Source organism: Clarias gariepinus, chromosome 1, assembly GCF_024256425.1.
Source record: "Clarias gariepinus isolate MV-2021 ecotype Netherlands chromosome 1, CGAR_prim_01v2, whole genome shotgun sequence".
Taxonomy (NCBI): Eukaryota; Metazoa; Chordata; class Actinopteri; order Siluriformes; family Clariidae; genus Clarias; species Clarias gariepinus.
The window spans coordinates 47,513,183-47,533,806 of record NC_071100.1 but is presented as its reverse complement, the minus strand read 5'-3'; the positions used below and the strand labels follow the sequence as shown (position 1 = coordinate 47,533,806).

The following is a 20,624-nucleotide window of genomic DNA, read 5'->3' as shown; positions in this document are numbered from 1 at the left end:
TGTCCAGCATTTAATAATTATTTCATACATTATTTAACCACGGCTGGAAATAATAGCTGGAGTGTGATGTGATTGTGAATTCATGACTAAAATAAAGCAGTTTGTCTCTTGTAAAGTACTTTCACTTTACAAAAGGCAGCGTTTTTATAAAGCGTTTTTTAAAGGCAGCGTTTTTATGTAGGTTGATAAACGTGTGTTGTACAGTATATACACCGCGACAGCGCGCGCAGTTACTCACTTCTCACCTTTCATGTAGGTCTGCTCGGACTAATTCGTTTTAAACCCCTCAAAAATGTGTGTGTATACAGCTCAAAACCTCCATCAGTTATTAACAATAGCATCTATTTAGAAAAAATGCCCCGTGATTTCGGAGCTTCAGAAAATCTCCCGGCGCATAACACCGGGCCAACTCATGTCGAAAAGAATTTATAAACGGTTTCTAAACGTGGGCTATTGTTTTTTTTTACTTATAGTATTTGTTAATTTAATTTAAATGAGGTTTGGGCTCAGGACTTCGATTCGGCATCGTGATTCTCCTCTTTAATTTACTCCATAGTTTTAATCAGCGCTCAGCCTCATGCATAAAGTTTTCCAGAGCGCACCGGCAGAAGTAGACTATGATTATAAACGCTTCGGGAAAACAGCAAGCAGACTGACTCTGACCATTTAAAAAAAAAACGTTTGCGTTCATTTTCTGACGCGCTCAAGTTCACCAAAAACAATACAGAGCAGCGCAGCTTATTTGCTTTCAAACATTTATAAAATCACGTTTTTTTTTCGTTATTGTGAGTGCGCTTAAATAAAAGTTGAGTCTTATAAAGGCATGTAGTCTTATATAGTTTTATTATATAGTTTTTGCACATTAATCAGAGTCCTCATCTGTTACATTTTCTAGGACAATAGCTTTTTTTTTTTGCCTGTCACGGCGTGCGCCCAAATCAATATCGCTCCTCGCTCACTAGTTAGGCGGCCTCTCCTTCAGATATGCGAAGAAGCAGGGCTGCAGAATTAGGCATGAATAGTGAAGAAGAGCTCTCCTTGCTAATGATCCCGGGTTCATCCGCGCTATAAAATACTCGGGGTTTGTTGGTTTACAGTGGATTTTACTACGCGGTGTGAGTGAGACGCGCGCACACAACGCGGAAGTGCGGCATGCAAACGGGGCAATTGGAACGCGCCCCAGAAGAGCAAGCGCGAGCGGACGGAGGCAGGAGCTGCTGTCCGCGGATGGCCGTCGTACTCGTATTTTATAGCGCAGGGTGCAAACACGGGATTATTGGCATGGATGAGCTACGTCCAGCTCTGTACCAGCATGTCATGTGGGCATTATAAGACTAAAAAGTGGCAGCTGGCACGCCTAAAAATAGACGCAGGTTATTTTTTTTTATAGTCTAAATGAAAATCCTCCTCTTTAGTGCCTCCTATTCCTATTAATCCTATTGTTCTTTTAGTGTCACTGCGTGTGCATACAATGCCAGACAACATTCAAATGCAAATTATTCACTCTCCCCAAGTGTGAATCAGCTGTTCTCACCTATACATATTAACCTATACGTTCTCACCTAAAGGTAAAATTCCACCTATATAAGTGTGACAAATATGCAAAGAAATGCAAAAAAAAAAAAAAATAGGAAGGGGCAAATACTTTTTCATGGCACTTCACATGTAGTCAGATTGTTCCAGTGGCTGAAACTGTGGCAGGTGGAGTTATAGCACTTTTCAAATCACGCTTACTATACACTGATATGAATAACTTTGAATGATGAATGCTACGTTAATATGATCTCGGGCTTGCTCCACATTATAAAAGCAAAGCGCGGAGTTTAGTCCGAGATCAGGGAAGTACGTGATGTGGTGGAAAATAGGCAGTGGCGGTTCTACACTGAATTGCTCCGCGGGCGAGACTCCCCCCCCCCCCCGGTCTTGTTAATTTGTTTTAAAACCCCCAATTCTGTGAATTCCCCCAGCAGCGAAACCGGTTTGATGACTTCACACCTGTAGTAAAGGTGAGATGGGGGATTACAGTAACTGTGGGTGCGCTTCACCTCGGAGCGCGCTGCGCGTTGTATTCAATGAATAGACTAAAACAAAATCATGTTTGCTTCAGCATTGGAAACAGTATTGTATTAGATTAACTTTATTAAAGATTATACACTTTTGTATTCTTTGTCCACACACGTGGGCATCTTTAAATTTTTAGATATTGATCCTTTCTCGATGCAGCGAATTTTCTGAGCAAATTAATAATAATTTCCATGAATGAAAAGCAGGAAGAAGAAAAGGTTACGCGAAAATAAGAAAAAGCTTTAGAGGTAAATGCTGTGAAATGCTTCAAATGAACAGATTCTGCCTATAACAGGTCAGGGACAGTGAGGCTGGATCCAGCAGCGCACCACATCCCACATCATAATACATGCTGATGATGACCAACACGTCTCCCCTGATCTACCAGAGCCAAGTAAAAAGAATGGCAATCAAACAGAATAAAATTAGTAGCAGCACTAACTTGTGCTAGTTATTATGATGGTGGTCAATATTAATTGAAATAATGTTTCTCAGTATTATTTCGTGTTAATATTGACTACCATAATAATTAAAATAATTAACTAGTTTACTAGCGTGAGCTACTGCTGCTACTGATTTTATTTCAGCTTACGTGTTCAGTTTTATTGCCATTCCTTTTAAAATATTGTCTTTATAGATTTATATGTTGTTTGTCTTGATGTTCTTTTTTTTCGTTTCTTTGACCCAATATATGTTCAGTGATACTTCAAATAACATGTTTAAATAGCATTGATTTCTGTATTGTGTTATATTTTTATACTAGTAACTGGTGTTAAAAATGTATCTCCACATTAATGAGCCAATGTATTATGGTGTGGGCTGCTGTGGGCCAGGAAGTCCAGGGACACTTTTTGGTCCCAGTCCGCCCCTGTAATAACGAATGGAGAAAGCGCAGTCAAAGCCCGGGGATTCTGTGTTCCGCGGGGGCCAGTCGTGAATAGCTGACACTCAGTAACAGCCAATGAAATTGAAGCATTTTTGTTGCTTTCCACGTGGTGTGGCGTTGCTTAAATAATATCTGTATAATATCCGTATATCCTAAAAAAACGTCCAGACCCTGGTTCGAATCCCGCTCTGGGTGAAAATGTAATAAATGTGAATTCTTTGTTTTACACTTTTTGCTTATGATAATCATTAAATTACAGCAACTGTGTGGTGAGTGCTAATGTGTTTCATAGCTTAAGAAAAAAAATTCTCGATTGCCAACATGCATTTAGTACTGAAGCATAACTTGATAATGTAATGGCTATATCGTGGTATTTTAGCGAATAGCACTGGCTGGGAATCGAACCCGGGTCTCCCGCATGGCGGGCGAATCACCTACCACTGAGCCACCAGTACCCGTCTGCTTTGAAAGCGCGTAAATATAGGCTAACGTCATACATCTTTGTAGTCCTTTTGCACACGCGCGGGTGCGTTACAATAATAATAATAATAATAATAATAAATTTGGAGAACTACTTCTAATAATAATAATAATTCTGAATGAAAATGATGAATAAATACATAACAGTTTGAGCATGACACGTTTATGAGCTCTGTCGCTTGCCGTCAATGGGCGCCTAAGAGACATAACACTTTTCGGCTTCAGTAGACACACAATACTTTAGACTGAAACACGACTGCCCCCTACAGGTATTGAAGGGCATTTTCACAGCTTGCCGCGCGCACTCGCGGTAAGTCGTGGGATCCCTTTTCCGAAAACGCGCGTTTTTAAAGACCACATCTGTAAGTATTACTTAAAAGGTGTGCATACTTATGCACAAAGGTTCTTGACATTTTTTTTTTCACCCATATTCCAAATATGACATTAAACATAAGAAAAATATAATTAATTACAGGAAAAATAAGTAAGTGAAGTCCACTTACTTAAAATAAAAATGTGTTACATCAAAACGGATAATAACATTGAAAATAGTGCATGCTAATTGTGTGTCTAGGAGTGTAAATTGGTACTTAAGTTGAAAGTTAACATATACTGTAACTCTTAGCCAGTAGTATCTTATGTTTACATTTGTAAGTATTGTCTTTTGCATTTTTTATTGATTTTTGTTTTATTCTTCTTTTTTGATGCAAGCATATGAAAATTTCCTTGTTTCCTTTCGTATTCAAAATATAACGAATTCTACAACACCTGGTAAGCATTTTATCTTTTCATTTAATTAGAAAAGATTTAAAATTAGAAAGTTTAGAGGTCCAGAGGCATCGCATCAGAATTATCAGTGTATATATTGTAAATGTTCGCTAGTTTACTACTCCTACATTATCATTGTACTAAGACCACCCTAAAGGTAGGTTTTGGTTGTTTTTAGGATAGCTTCAAAAAAATAGTTGAATTTATTTTAATTAAGTACTATACTCATTAGGTTACCTAAAAACTTGTGAACAAATGTTTTTTGCTTCACTTATTTTGAAAGTCTAGCTAAACATTTCATAATCTAAATTACACTTTATACACACCCAGTAAATTTCTATTGCTTGTGTGATGTAAGCATTTCAAACCAAAACACAGTAGATAATTGCAAATTATTTTCCTCCTTTAATAATATAAAGTAAAGCCAAACAGAAACCTTTTATAAAAATAAACCTAAGAAAAATAAACTGTTTGTATAAATGTGCACAGTAATGCGACCCAATAATAGGTAATGTGAGTTCAGAATTAAGAATCTACATTTACATGTGTAAAAAAATTATACACTTTTTATTAATGAAGCTACAGTGGAACTGTATTACGAGCATAATTTATTTTGGAAGAATTTCAAAACACTTGTAAATCACTTGAAGAGCATTATTTGCCCCAACCAATCAAATCTTTGACCGTATTTATATATAATTTCAAAACACTTGTAAACCAAATCAGATATTCTTATAAGACATAATGGAAACTCAAATTATCCGTTCCACAGCCAAAAAAAAAAAAAAAATACATAAAAACAATAAGCACCAAATATAAAGTAAAAATAAAACAAATTGACCTGCACTTTAAAAAGTAAAAAATAAATCCAGACAGATGTGTTTCCGTTCCGTTTGTGCGCACAGGCGCTGTGTATGTGTGTGTGTGTGATTGTGTGTGTGTGTGTGTGTGTGTGTGTGAAGCTAAATTAAGGAGCCCCTCCCCCTCTCCCCCTTTTCGGCTTACACAGTCATCCTTCCTCCATTCTTATTATACACGCGCAACTAAACAAAGGAAAAACTGTTTTATCGGAAAGACAAATAAGAAATCTCTCTAATGCCACTTGATTGGGTGACACACTAATGGAATCACTGCTGTAAAGTAAAGGGTTAGTAAATCCGACCGTGAGCAGGAAAACTGGCGTAAACAAAGTTTTTGTGCGTAGACAGCATTGATACATGAGGCCCCAGGCTCTTTTCTGACGGCGCTCCTCGTATTCGTATGCATGGACCCCCTATCTTTTACGCAATTTGTAGGGCAGTTTTGAGATGATAATCCTCATGTTGGTAGGATTATCTAACTCATCCATGTATTCACTGTCTTCCATAACATTGCGGCAAGTTACCAGAAACAGGGAAAAAGCGCTTACTGACTTTCCATCCTCTGACTTTATTTCAGGGCATTTGAATGCCTTTTTGTAACAGTTACATTGCTTCTGCATAACCACAATGCTCTGGCATATGCAGGCAGCTCTTAACAAGGTCTCTAGGCTCTTCTCTAGTATACTGCTTAAGGAAGTATAACTTATCAGCATCACTATCGTCTCTGGATTTAACAGCATGTTTAAACGCCTTCATAAAAGACCTGAACTCAAGTGGGTCTCCATGAAACAAAGGAACGTCGCGCTGAGGTAAAGAAAATTGCCTTTGACTCTTCGCAAGCATTTCTGTGATATCTGCCTGACACTGCATCACTCTCTGAAGTTCTACTGTATCAATATTATGGAGTAAATATTCATTGTCTTGGGTAGACCGTTCCTTCAAAGTACTTGTCTTCTTAGGTCTGACACTTACGGGCACACTTGAATGTGCTGCCTCACAACGTGATGTCATTATGCCATATTTTGATGACACACTGTACTTGTCATGTTCATTATGTTCCGATTTGGGAACATATGCACCACTCGATTCGATGACCACACTCTGTCTTGCAGGATGTTGTCGTTCTTCACAATCCAGATACACCTTTAATTTAGCATTGGACATTGCAAGCGCCGTTTCGATTTCCAGTTTTTACATTTAAGCCTTTAATTGTGCTTCCTTAGTTTTTAATTGTGTCTTTAATTGTGCTCTCTCCATTTCTAATTGTGTCTTTAATTGTGCTTTCTCCATTTCTAACGCCTGCCGTTCTTCTAGGATCGCTGCTTTAAACAACAAGGCTGCTCTGTTAGCTTCTTCTTTAAGACGAGCTGAGGATGCTACAGATGTTGAGGACCTTTTGGATACTGCCGTAGCTACACTTCAAGGCTTATTAGAAGCGAGTGTCTTAGACGCCACCATTGACACGCTGTCTATTGGTGAAACTTCATCATTGAATGTTTGAGACATCTCAGCTCTTAGTGTCCGCAATCCACAACTCCACTTTTGCCATGAATTCTGTGCAGCACAGCAATTTGGGCTGATACCAGTTGTATTGATCACATTCGTGTTCTTCTCCATTTAAGCACAATCTCACATCTGCATTGCTTTCAATAAAGTCTTCTAGCAGCCCTTTGTACTTATGACACTTAGTTTCAACATCATTCAAATTGCAAGCATTGTCCATAAGCAACTCTATTTTGTTGGATTTTGCAGTCAATTGACTCAACTTGCCTCTTCTGGCGTTCAACATTTTGTGAAGCTTCTCTTCCAAACCTTTGTCGATGAGCGCCCTTACACGCTCAGACTAGGTAATGGCAGCGTTGTCATCGTCGTCCGCCATAGTAAACTTCAAGGCAAGCAAATCCTCTTACGGTTTCAATTACTTATTAACACTCGCACTCACATGCAGGTAAGATGCACTCTTAAGTCACTTGTCTTCGCTTGAACGATGGAGTAAGCTTTTGACTTTACATGTATGGGCATCTTATTCCACAAGTTCTGACGTGTATTTTTCTTATTGAACTGGTTTACTTACGACTCGGACGTCCATGAATTCTTGGTCTCTTCATTAATTTTTAACGTCAAACGATTAACACTTCTTACAGTTTTCTTGCATAAAGTTCAAGTTCAAGTTCAAGTAGGCTTTATTGTCATTACAACCATATACAGTTAGTACACAGTGAAACGAAACAACGTTCCTCCAGGACCAAGGTGCTACATGCAACATAAATTTACAACATAAATTAACAGAGACACTAAACTAGCTAACCAAGAGGCCTAGTTAACTGGCTAGCAGAGACAGGACAGAGAGACCTAACATAAATTACAACATAAATTAACAATAACTAACTAGCTAAGTAACATTTTTATAGACAACATAAAGTGCACGTGCAAATGTGCAAACAAGAGCAACAACAAAGTGACAGTGCGCAACCACGACATAACAGAACATAAGATATGGTGTTGAGGTAGTGGGTAAACATAAACATTCCTTAGAACAGCAGCAAGATTTGAGGAATTAGTGCAAAAATGTAGTCCAGTAATGATCATTGTGCAAAAAGATTGTTAAAAACAGTGAAGCATTTACAGGTTGGTGTGTACGATAATTTGGTGGTGTAGGTCAGTGTGTCTGCACTTGTGTTGATTAGTCAGTCCAGTCTCAATATTTTGAGGTAGTTGAGTTAAGCTGTGTGATAATGTTTGTGTTTGTGTGTGTGTGAGTGTGTTTGTGTTTATCAGTCCAGTCCCTTTTTGTTAAGGAGACGGATGGCTTGTGGAAAAAAGCTGTTGCACAGTCTGGATGTGTGTGCCCGAATGCTTCGGTACCTTTTTCCAGATGGCAGGAGTGTAAAGTGTGTGTGAGAGGGGTGTGTCCGATCAGCCACAATGCTGGTGGCTTTGCGGATGCAGCGTGTGGTGTAGATGTCTTCAATAGAGGGGAGAGAGACCCCGATGATCTTCTCCGCTGTCCTCACTATCCGTTGTAGGGTTTTGCGATCCGATATGGCACAATTCCCAAACCAGACAGTGATGCAGCCGCTCAGGATGCTCTCGATAGTTCCTCTATAGAAGGTGGTCAGGATCGGTGGTGGAAGCTGGGCCTTCCTCAGTCTTCTCAGAAAGAAGAGACGCTGTTGGGCTTTCTTCTGTAGGGAGCTGGTGTTGAGGGACCAGCTGAGGTCCTTCTCTAGGTGGACACCCAGAAATTTGGTGCTTTCGACGATTCCCACAGAGGAGCCGTTGATGCTCAGCGGAGAATGGTCGCCTCGTGTCCTCCTAAAGTCAACAACCATCTCCTTTGTCTTGTCAACATTTAGAGACAGGTTGTTGTCTTTACACCAGTCTGTTAGCCTCTGCACTTCCTCTCTGTACGCTGACTCATCGTTCTTGCTAATGAGACCCACCACGGTCGTGTCATCAGCGAACTTAATGATGTGGTTCGAACTGTGTGTTGCTACACAGTCGTGAGTCAGCAGTGTGAACAGCAGGGGACTGAGCACACAGCCTTGTGGGGCCCCAGTGCTGAGTGTGGTGGTGCTGGAGGTGCAGTTCCCGATCCGTACTGACTGAGGCCTACCGGTCAGAAAGTCCAGGATCCAGTTGCAGAGGGAGGTGTTCAGGCCCAACAGGTTCAGCTTCCCAATCAGTTGTTGGGGGATGATAGTGTTGAATGCTGAGCTGAAATCTATGTACAGCATTCGAACATATGTGTCCTTCTTGTCAAGGTGTGTGAGGGCAAGATGGAGTGTAGTGGAGATGGCGTCGTCCGTTGAGCGGTTAGGACGGTACGCAAATTGCAGTGGGTCCAGTGAGGAGGGCAGCAGGGTCTTTATGTGTCTCATGACGAGCCGCTCGAAGCACTTCATGATGGTGGGTGTGAGTGCAACGGGACGGTAGTCATTGAGACATGACACAGTAGACTTCTTGGGCACGGGGACGATGGTGGTGGCCTTGAAGCACGTGGGAACGACGGCGCTGCTCAGAGAGATGTTAAAGATGTCGGTGAGAACATCTGCCAGCTGTTCAGCACATTCTCTGAGCACTCTGCCTGGGATGTTGTCTGGTCCAGCAGCTTTACGTGGGTTGACTCTGCGTAGAGTTTTCCTCACCTCAGCTGTAGTGAGACACAGCACCTGGTCGTTCGGAGGAGGGGTGGTCTTCCTCGCCGCTACGTTGTTCTGCCTGTCAAACCGAGCATAAAAGTTGTTCAGCGCATCTGGGAGGGAGCCGTCACTGTCACAGGCAGGTGATGTCGCCCTGTAGTTTGTGATGGCTTGTAAGCCCTGCCACATGCGCCGTGTGTCACCGCTGTCCCTGAAGTGATTGTGGATTTTCTGGGCGTGTGCGCGCTTTGCCTCTCTGATGGCCCGAGAAAGTTTGGCCCTTGCTGTTCTGAGGGCCACCTTGTCTCCCGCTTTGAAGGCAGAGTCTCTGGTCCTCAGAAGTGCACGCACTTCCGCAGTAATCCACGGTTTCTGGTTGGGTCGTGAGATGATGCACTTGGAGACAGTGACGTCATCGGTGCACTTGTTGATGTAGCTGGTCACTGATGACGTGTACTCCTCCAAGTCAGTGAAGTCGCCGTAAGTTGCAGCCTCCCTAAACATGTTCCAGTCAGTGCACTCGAAACAGTCCTGAAGAGCAGAGATGGCTCCTGCAGGCCAGGTTCTCACCTGCTTCAGAACCGGTTTTGAGCGCCTGACGAGTGGTCTGTATGCTGGAATTAGCATAACAGAGATGTGGTCTGAGTAGCCGAGGTGGGGGCGGGGCTCTGCCCGATATGCGCCGGGGATGTTTGTGTAAACAAGATCCAGCGTGTTTTTCCCTCTCGTTGCAAAATCCACATACTGATGGAATCTAGGAAGCACTGACTTGAGATTTGCATGGTTGAAATCTCCAGCAACAATAAACAGTCCATCCGGGTGTGTATTTTGCAGTTCACTGATCTTAGTATACAATTCCCATAGCGCTTCCTTAGCATTAGCGCTAGGTGGAATGTACACTCCGATAATGAAAACAGTGGTGAATTCTCGTGGTAAATAAAAAGGTCTGCATCTAACAATCACAAACTCCACTAGCAATGAGCAATAACTAGAAACTAGCACAGAGTTCTTGCACCATTTCGTGTTGATGTAAACACATAAGCCGCCACCGCGAGTCTTACCGCACAGAGCTGTATTCCTGTCGGCGCGAAACGAGGCTAGCCCGTCTAGCTGAATAGCGGCGTCCGGTACTCTGTCGCTGAGCCATGTCTCCGTGAAAACAAAGACACAGCAGTCTCTAACCTCACGCTGTGTAGCCTGCTGGAGTCGGATGTAGTCCAGTTTATTGTCCAGAGAGCAGACGTTGGATAAGATGATGGACGGGAGAGCCGGCCGGCTAGGGTTTGTTTTTAGCCTAGCACAGACTCCCGCCCGCTTGCCGCGCTTCCGCTTCCTCGCGCACCGCTTCCGATGACCCTTCCTCCGGTCTCCTGCATCAGGCAACGCTGAGGCCTCGAGGCCTGGTTCACGCAGCAAGCCGAGGTCGCGTAGCTTTTCCCGCAGCTCATCGCGGATAACATTAACCGGGTTATTTAGGTTGAAAAGTGTCTGGCTGTTGTATGTACGGACACCAGTTGCGACGATATCCATACACATAGTAAAATAAACGCGCTACACACAAAACGCAAACAAAGTAGCACCATTTTGGCTCCGGAGCGGCCGCTGCGTGCTACTGCCGCGCCGCCATCTTGGATCCAATCCACTATGGTTACAACAACTTATTTGCTGTATCTTATTACGTTTTTTTGATTACGGTTAAAAGCTTGTGTTCTCCACAACTTCCGTATCCTAACAACTTTTACCATGCGTAATAGTCATGCAACTACGCAATTATGGAATGACGTCACAGGACAATTTACGATTATCATAAATGAATGCTTAACTAATAACCATGCTAAGCTCGACTTTTAGCCAAATAAAAACAGAGTAGACTGCGAGGATGTCAGGGATGTGGTGTGGTTGCAGGAGAGGCATAAGCGCAGAGGTAAAGATTTTTAAGTGGTTTTAATAATATAAAGAAAACACCAAACATGACTCTATGAAAAACCAAAACTATTAACCAAAACCAAACCAAAAAGCATTTCACAATGGCAATTAAACAAAACAAATCAGGCTACCAAAAGAGATGCAAGACAAAGTTAACTGAAAATGCAGCGTTCTTAAAGCCAAACTAATTATTCAGTCACCTCAATTCAGGTGAGTCACCCCATCACCTGACCGAGGTGCACTCTGGGAAATGAAGTAAAATGCATATCCTGCAGCATGTGGCACCTTGTCTGGACATAAAAACTTGGGCGGAAATTGTATGGCAGTAGAACCTAGTCTCTTTAAATGAGTAAAATTTACAAAATTTCTTTAGTTGTGACATGGCCAGAAAAATTAAATAAAAATTTCCCCATTTTTTCCTCGCTGATTTAAACTGACAAAAGATTTACTTGAAATGAAATTAATAAATAATCAGCATTTGTTTAAATCAGCTTAGAATGCAGTTAGTAAATTTTATTATGTACTTGTCACTAATATTAATTTAACAATTGTTAATTAGGTCTAGTCCCACTTTTTACTGTGTATCTGTTTCGGAACAAGGTCCCTGTTAATCAGTTTTAGATGAAAAAAAATCAAGCATGATAACAAACCAAATCACAAATTCAACTCAACAAAGGAATGCCTTTAGAAGAAGATCAATATTTTAAATTAATTAAAAAGGGCCATGCATAGGAAATCCACTGATAATTGGAATGATGTTGATTAGATTTATAAATCAAGAAAATTATATGCTCTTGATTTAAAAGGCTGTATTACAAACAAAATCAAATGGTTGTGCATAGCTAAAATATTTATATTAAAATTTACGTGAATAATATTGATTGCCATATAACATTAAACATAGAAGAAAATAATAAATTGTAAAAAATAATTAATGAAGTTCACTTAAATTATGAGCGTGTTACAACAAAAACAATTTACTAACATTTAAAACAGTGCATAATATTTTGTCTAAGAGGGTAAATTGCTAATTATGTTAAAAGTCAACTAATAATTACATGTACTTGTAAAGAAAAAATGTCAGTAGGGAAAAATGAAATTAAATATAACTAAATCTATATATGTAATTGTGTATATGTAAGTGTATTGTCTTTTCTGAATTAAATAGATGTTTTTGTTTGCTTTTTTTTATCTGTTTCTAAAAATGCTTTCATCCAAAGAGGAGGGAACAACAAACACAAACTCATCTTCGTCTGTTGTTAATGCTACAACAACACCAGGTACAAGTTTATTTCTTACTAATAATTTGGAAATCTGGAGTGTACTTGCATTAGAAATAAAATAAGTGTACACAAATGTACACATGCATACAATATCGAGGACACAAGCAAGAGTATTAGATATTAGGTGTGCATACTTATGCATCTAGTTTGTTGAAATTGTATTAATAATGTGTTTTATAAATTTAAAAATTTTTTAGTAACATTTTTTACATTTTTCAAAAGCCTGCATGCAAAGTTCAACAAACAAACATACCTTTAGCTTAATGAAATCAACTTGGGGCCATCAAAAGCAAACACATGCACTCAAACACGCAATTGCCAAAAAACTATAATTTGATCCTTTTCATGGCTTTAATCTGGGGAGAATTATAAGAGCACAATAAAAATCTACATAAACATTAGTAATGAAATAAATAATTTTAATACTATTGTAGTTTTGCATGACTAGGCACCAATCTCGCTCTCTCTTACACACACACACACACACACACACACACACACACACAAATCATCAAATTTATTATACACTAATCATTGAAACTATTATGCACAAATCATACAGAATTATTATCATCGAAACTATTTTGCCATTTAAAAATCTATGTTTGACCCTTTGGTACCCAAGCACAAAGTCTAAAAAAAAAAAAAAACAATTTCTGTGAATTGAGAATGAAATTACACAAATTGAGTAAAGAACTCATCTTTTATAATCATTAAAGCTGTCAGTCATTTTGAAAAATTAACCTGAATGATTCATTTTCATTGTGTGTTGGCTGAGAGAATTTCCGCCTATGTATCATACCTTCAGTTCTCTTCTTTTTAAAATATGTCAAAAACTGTGATTGAACTGTTCTTTTGTCCACTGCGAATATGGGAAGAGCCCAAAATAACTGGCTCAGTTGTGATCACTTGACGCTTAGCGTCAAAACAAGAAGTGCATGCGTGATACATGATCCTCGTTACTCGTTAACCAAGACTTGTTCGTTTTTTCGAGTCAAAATTTATTAAAAATCTTTGCTTGTCTTGTGGTACGCAAACCTCGTTACTCGCAATCCAAAGTTTCACTGTATTATTAGCCTAAATTAATGATTATCTGTTTATATATACCATGTTTTGAAAATTGCGAGGAAGGCTTAATTGCAAATGTTAAGACATTTAATGAAAGAAAAACACAAACGAAACCAAATAAACTGAATCAACAGACCAAGAATAATACAAAAAAAATATTAGAACAGATGTGAGACACTAACTGATGAAACATAAGAGCTTATATGCCTATACCAATTAGGGCATTAAACTAGGTGCAGGTGAAAATCATTGACAAGTGCAACATGGGAGGCTAGGGTATGTGTCCCTTGGACTGAGCAGGAGGCTTAACATGAAGACCAAATCATTACATTGTTTCCTCAATTATGGACAACAGAGTAGACGTGAATTCCCCAACCCAGGAAGAACAAACACAAAGTTCCCAAACCCAGAAGGCCAATCAAACACAGAGAATTTATACTTTATATATACTGTAAAAGTTTTTTTTAGTATTGCTTTTCGAAAATGTGTCTTAATGTATTTTTACTTAGATATTATACTCATTACTTTACCTTAAAACTTGTGAATAAACTTCTAAAAGTATACTTTGAGTAAAATTCTAGCGGGTAAAAAAAAATAATTTTAAGTTTCACTCTCCACACCCTAGTTAAATTTCTGTAAGCATTTTAAACTAAAATAAATAATTGCAGGTTATTGTGCATCTTTAATTTAATATAGCAGTGTAGAAAGGCAGACTGAAACAAAAATACCAAGTTCCACACACACCTTTCCCTGAACAATGCAACAGGCTACCACCCTGACCCAACGTTGTAGAATTACAACATAGACATTATAAGCTCTAAATCAAATTTGATTAATGTTTTCTAAAATAACTGTATATGTATGTGTTCTAGACATTGTAATAAACACACAAAAAATATTTAAGGAATTTTACTTACTTAAATCTTGACAAATCCTGTCATGCAAAAAACAAAGATCAGCTCAATGCGAAGTTTACAGGTAGAGTACTGTAAGTTCATCGCCAGAAGACTAGACCTATAAACACTTTTTCTATTCAATAGCATTGCGAGGGCAAACAATAGGACCTATTAAATATGTAAATGTGTTTTTAAGAAATAATAACATTTAGAATTGTTAAAAATGATGTTGAAATTTTGCAACAGTGGGCTTCACAGGGTTAAGAATAAACCTGAAAAAATGTATTTGCAAAATAAGCCAGCTGCTCACCCAAACACCATATTCACAATGAAGCACGATGGTGGAGGCATCTTATGGGCCTGCTTCTCTTCAGGTGGGACTGTATTTTCCAAGTGCTAATCTTTTTGGAAAAAAGTTTTTGTTGATCACTTAAAGGTGAAAAAAAGATGAAAAAAAAAAAAAACATGATAAACCAAATCAAAGTCAAGTCAACAAAGGAATGGCTTTAGATCAATATTTTGCCATGGCCCATGAAATGAACTGCCTTGCACAGGTAATTCCCTCATAATTGGAATAATTTTGATTTGCTATGTATATAAAAAATGTTAAGGTTCTTACTTGAAAACCTAAACAAAAGTATTATTTAAAGGTGTGCATACTTATACAGTTAGGGTCTCGTTATTTTTTAAACCTCTACTGCAAATATTTCTATTTGTATTTACCTTAAATAATACTGGTTTTTATATTATATTAAAAATACAAAATTTTACGTATGAATTATAGCAAAAGTAAATTATGAAGGTAACTTGCTTAAATTATGAGAGTGTTACATCAAAAATATTTAATAACATTTAATGATGTGTTTATCTAATAATGTAAATTGCTACAGTACTTGTGTTAAAATTAATACTTATTTACACATATACTAACTGTTAGTAATTAGTATATTAGGCTTCATTAAAAATGACATGAGGAACAAGTTGCACTTAACTAAATTTATATCTGTAAGTGTTGTTTTTATAATTAATACTTTTTTTTTCAGATATACTTGCCATCGAATCTGAAATACTCGATGAATATGTGATGTATATACTAAACTTAATATATGGTAAGCATTTTATCTTTTCTTTTTAGAGATAGTAATTGAAAAGTTTAGGGGACCACAGTAATCAGTATTATCAAAGTATATAGTGTAAAGTTTTGCTAGATTACATACGCTACTCCATCACTGTGCTAGAGCTAACCCTACAAAAAAAAAATCAAATTGTCTTGTTTTAGTATAGCTCCAGAAAAATACTTTTGAATTTATTACTTAGGTACTATACTCATTACTTTACCAAGAAATTTGTGAAAAAACCTCTAAAAGTAAAATCTCAGTAAACTTCTAGCCAGTTCTCAGCTTTACAGATTCTGCAAATGTAGATAAAAATTGTATAATCTAAATTATACTTTACATACCCCTGTAAAATTTCTAGTGTTTTTCATGACGCAATCCTTTTAACCAGAACAGATAATTGCAAATTATTTTCCAACTTCAATATGATATAGCCACTAAGACAATTACAGTTTTTCTCAATTGCTTTGGCTCAGTTCTCAAATGATTTTTTTTTTTATTTCCCAAAACATTAAGTTTAGATCTCTAAACAATTCGCTTCTTTTTCACATCAGATTGGAATTTCTTATTGATTTGAACAAATTGCAAATGCTTTGGCACATGTGTGCAAAGAGTACATACAACTGTCTGCAATCTGGACAACAAATAATTGCATATGGCTTGTTGATCAAAACTGATGACTCGATTCTCACTTACACTGTCAAACACTTTAGAACTTCTTAGACATTTTTTTATTGTGTAAGCCATCACATTCAAAACGATCTATTCAATTTTCATAATTAGTATACATGAATGTATATTCTAAAATATATCTGACATTGACATTGTTTGTAATGTCTGCTAAATTGGCATATCACCTCTAATTGCAATCGCAATCTAATTGCAAATTACCTCTAAAATGAATCAACCATTTAATCATTTAACCAATCAACTTTGAGAGTATATATATATATATATATATATATATATATATATATATATATATATACTGTATATATATATATATATTGCCCACACCACAATCACTGCTGTAGAATTTTTTGAGAATGGAGGACGTTCACAACCCTGAACTGCACCAACATGCTCAGGGAAGAGCAATTGGAAGGCGTGTAAAAAACCTGGTGGTGGTAGAGGAAGAAATAATCGAGAAAGAGGTAAAAATAGAAGAGTCAGAGTCTCTGATGAAATCAGAGCCACACTTGTGAATCATGTCATAAATCATGGTTTTACAATGGAAGAGGCTGGTCGAACAGTACAACCTAATGTAAACAGGTCCACAGTGTTATCAATTGTGCAAACCTTTCGTAGGGAAAACAGGTAAATATGTATTTTTTTTGTTTTACAGGATGTAAAGTATTTTTACAGTATAAACAACAATATTGTAAAGGTAAATGCAAGTCTATTTGTTTATTCTATAAAATTGCACGACAACCTCGCGCTGGTGGCAGAGCAGCAGTATTTAACCAACTGCAAGAACAAGAAATTTGCAACATGGTCATAGCCAACAATTCCATCAGGCTAAGAGAGATCCAAAGTGCAATCATAAATTACAATAATGTCTTTGCAAATATAAATTCTGTCAGCATTTCCACCATAGACAGAGTTTTAAAAAGACATCAGATGACTATGAAACAGCTCTATAAGGTGCCATTTGAGAGGAACAGTGAAAGAGTCAAGGCGTTGCGGTACCAGTATGTCCAGGTAAACCATTGATGTGCACTTAGTGAGTTTTCCTGTATTTCTAAGATGCCTGTATTACTTTACTGTAAGTTTCAGAAACCCATAAGAAAATACATTTACTGTCAATTTTTTTTCTGTGTTTCTTCATAAAATATCATGGAGTTAGAAGTACATGAAACGACCCACATTCTTGTTTTTGTGGACGAGGCTGTGTTTAATCTGTCCAAAGGCCCAAGAAGTGGTCGCAATCTCATTGGACACCGAGCCACAATTGACACACCAGGCCAACGTGGGGCAATATTACAATGTGTGCTGCCATTTCAGAGAATGGTGTGAGCACACATATTCCACACATTGGGCCCTATAATACCCAACTTCTCCCTGCCTTCCTAAATGCACTTTACAGAGACCTGATTCCAGAACAAGAAGAAGGTTTGGTTAGACCACATCTGCCTAATTATGTTGTTGTCTGGGATAATGTCAGCTTTCACCGAACCAACAGTGTCAGGGACTGGTTTGCTGCACATGAAAGGATAACAGTGGAATTCCTTCCACCATACTCTCCATTCCTAAATCCAATAGAAGAGGTTTTTTTTCTGCATGGAGGTGGAAAGTGTATGCTCATAGACCACAAAATCAGATGTCTTTGTTGGATGCCATGAATGCTGCATGTGAGGACATCACAGCTGACCATTGCAGGGGGTGGGTGCGGTATTTAAGGAGATTTTTTCCACGGTGTGTGGCAATGGAAAACATCAGATGTGATGTTGATGAAAATCTTTGGCCTGACCAACGTGAGCGACAAGATGTCCACCAAGAATATTTTTTTTTTCCCCATGAATGTTATTTGTTGTTTTTGTGTATTTGTGGTAATACACAAATATGAAATGTAAAGTGAAATCTTACTCTTGTCGGTTACTTTACATGTACAGTAACACACTTGTATTGTGTATATACACATGAAGTACAAAAATAAACACTGTACAAATACAAATGTTCATAGACTTTTTTTTCTACATACCAGAGGTGTGGACTCGAGTCATGTGACTTGGACTCGAGTCAGACTCGAGTCATGAATTTGATGACTTTGGACTCGACTTGACAAAATATAAAAAGACTTGCAACTCGACTTGGACTTTAACATAAATAACTCGGACTTTCACTTGGACTTGCGCCTATTGACTTGTAAAGACTTGCTACTTCCCATAAAAAGCCCAAAGATAAAAGTATGTTAACACGGTCCGCTCTATCTCTTTTTATGTGTCTGTGCACGTGTGTGTGACAGAGCGCATGCGCGCATTCGGCACGTCATCCAATCAAAGTACCGTAGATTCTTTTGATTCGACAGCGTCCAACGTGACAACAACGTGCACGCGCCAGTTCGCGAAATGATACCGAAGGTAGTTTCGTTTGGCTATAAAAAATTGGCTATATGCACGGACCACTGAGTAAAGGCAAAAAAGGAAATTGTTAGCGTTTTTTAATCCCCTGACGAACTCTAGCCATCAGGATGTGTTTCCCTTGTTATCTTGGACATATTTAGAATGATGAACCTCGGCTGAGTCACTTGTAGGCTGTAAACATGTCAGTACATGCGTTGTATTGTTTATATTTAATCACTGGTATACACTACCCATGATTTGTTTATGCTATTTTATCAAAGGATTTCTTTTAAATACAGTATATATTTAATACAAAGAAATGGACCACTACGAGTGCTGATTTCTTTCATATGCAGTTTGGGTTTTTATTTTTTACATTATTCAAATAATGTGACCTAGTGAATTGACATCACGCGGATAAAATGCTAATTATCTCGCATAATAATAATAATTATTATTATTATTATTATTATATAATATTTAATTATAATAATACTTATTATTATTAATGTTATAATATTTAATTATAATTATTAAATAATAATAATATTTATTATTATTAATTTATATATAATAATTATTATTACTATTATTATTAATGTCTTGAGACTGTATCTGACAGGTCTCTATTTTGGCATTATGGTTTTGCTAAAAAGGCATATTTGATATGAAATATCAGACAAAGGAGAGCCTTCTCCTAAGTGCGCGTTCCCTGTGCCCTTTTCACGGGGGTGGGGCTAAAAAAACGCATCCTGATGGATGAACAAACTTCGACACAGCATGAGGTAGCCTACGTGAGTAAATCACACAAGGTAGGGAGCAAAGTTCTTTAATGTTATGTGAAGAAAACAACGTTATTGTTTGTATGAAGTAGCCTACTTCATTGAGAATATGTGCTACCATTTTACATTGGTACTAGCATTTACTAACGTTTGTAATTTTTATCTATCTGAGCAATGTTCTTTCATAAAAAAAGGTTTGTTCAATAAATACAGATCTTACAACCATACATAATCTGTATACATTTTATTTTTCTGCTAAAAAGACTTGCAAAGACTCGAAAGTCAAACCATAGGACTTTGGACTTGACTTGAGACTTGTTGCCTTTGACTTGGGACTTGACTCGGGACTTGCCTGTCTTGACTCGGGACTTGACTCGGGACTTGAGGGTAATGAATTGAGACTTACTTGTGACTTGCCAAACAATGACTTTGTCCCACCTCTGGTACATACTATAGATTTTTCTCAAAGATTTTTGTTTAAACTCTTTATTTTCATGGTTGACTGTTGTGGTGAAAAAACAACTAAACATTTTGACCAGTGTGGCACACACAATGACAAAAATACTTTAGATTTTGGTGGCCTTGGCCAAATTATTGACACAATAACTAGGTTTTGAAGCATGAATTAAATGTTTTGGGTGAATAACTACATTTTGCAGACATGCTATAAAGTTTTGAAGTTCCTGCAAACAGTTGTGACATTTGCACTCACAGTTTAGAGAATGTTAAGACTGTTTTGAAAAATGTGCCAAAGCAATTGAAAAAATCTGTAAATTAAAATCAAACAATTAACCATTTGAATTTACAGTTGTGTAGTTAATATTATTATACAGCGCTCATCAATAAAGATACCCTTACTGATTAAGCCAAAATAAAGATCAGCTAAACCAAAGCCATACTGTAGTTTGCTACGGCCCGTGGAAGTTGAAAGGCAAGATAATCCTTAGTCGCTAGTAACATAGCCTTTGGGATAAATAAAATTAAACTTAAGTAAATCTGAATTTTGTACGTACTGTCTTTTGTATATTTAATAGATTTTTTTGTCACCCTTGTCTCTCAAAAATGCTTGCATCCAATTTGCATGAATTTTTACAACTTCAAAATACAACATATATGGCAAGTCGTTTAGGAAAATATTCAGGAGAGAATCGAATGAAAAATCTATATACATTGAATGAAAAGTCTGAATATATTGAATGAAAGTCTATATATATTGGATAGATTCTGAATATATTGAATAGAAAAATTCGATTCTCTCATGAATATTTTCCCATCACGGCTTGCCATGATAT

The 20,624-nt window shown here is 37.7% G+C and overlaps 1 protein-coding gene across 1 annotated transcript in view; it reads left to right on the top strand.

Moving 5' to 3' along the window:
* Positions 1–17,504, top strand: part of LOC128521668 (uncharacterized) — a 53,622-nt gene extending 36,118 nt beyond the window's left edge. The window contains exons 6-10 of the mRNA XM_053495554.1: positions 4,142–4,201; positions 12,347–12,406; positions 15,417–15,482; positions 17,086–17,189; positions 17,331–17,504. Of these exons, the coding sequence (XP_053351529.1) occupies positions 4,142–4,201; positions 12,347–12,406; positions 15,417–15,482; positions 17,086–17,189; positions 17,331–17,504 (464 nt within the window). The remainder of the gene's footprint in view (positions 1–4,141; positions 4,202–12,346; positions 12,407–15,416; positions 15,483–17,085; positions 17,190–17,330) is intronic.
* Positions 17,505–20,624: the final 3,120 nt, after the last annotated feature.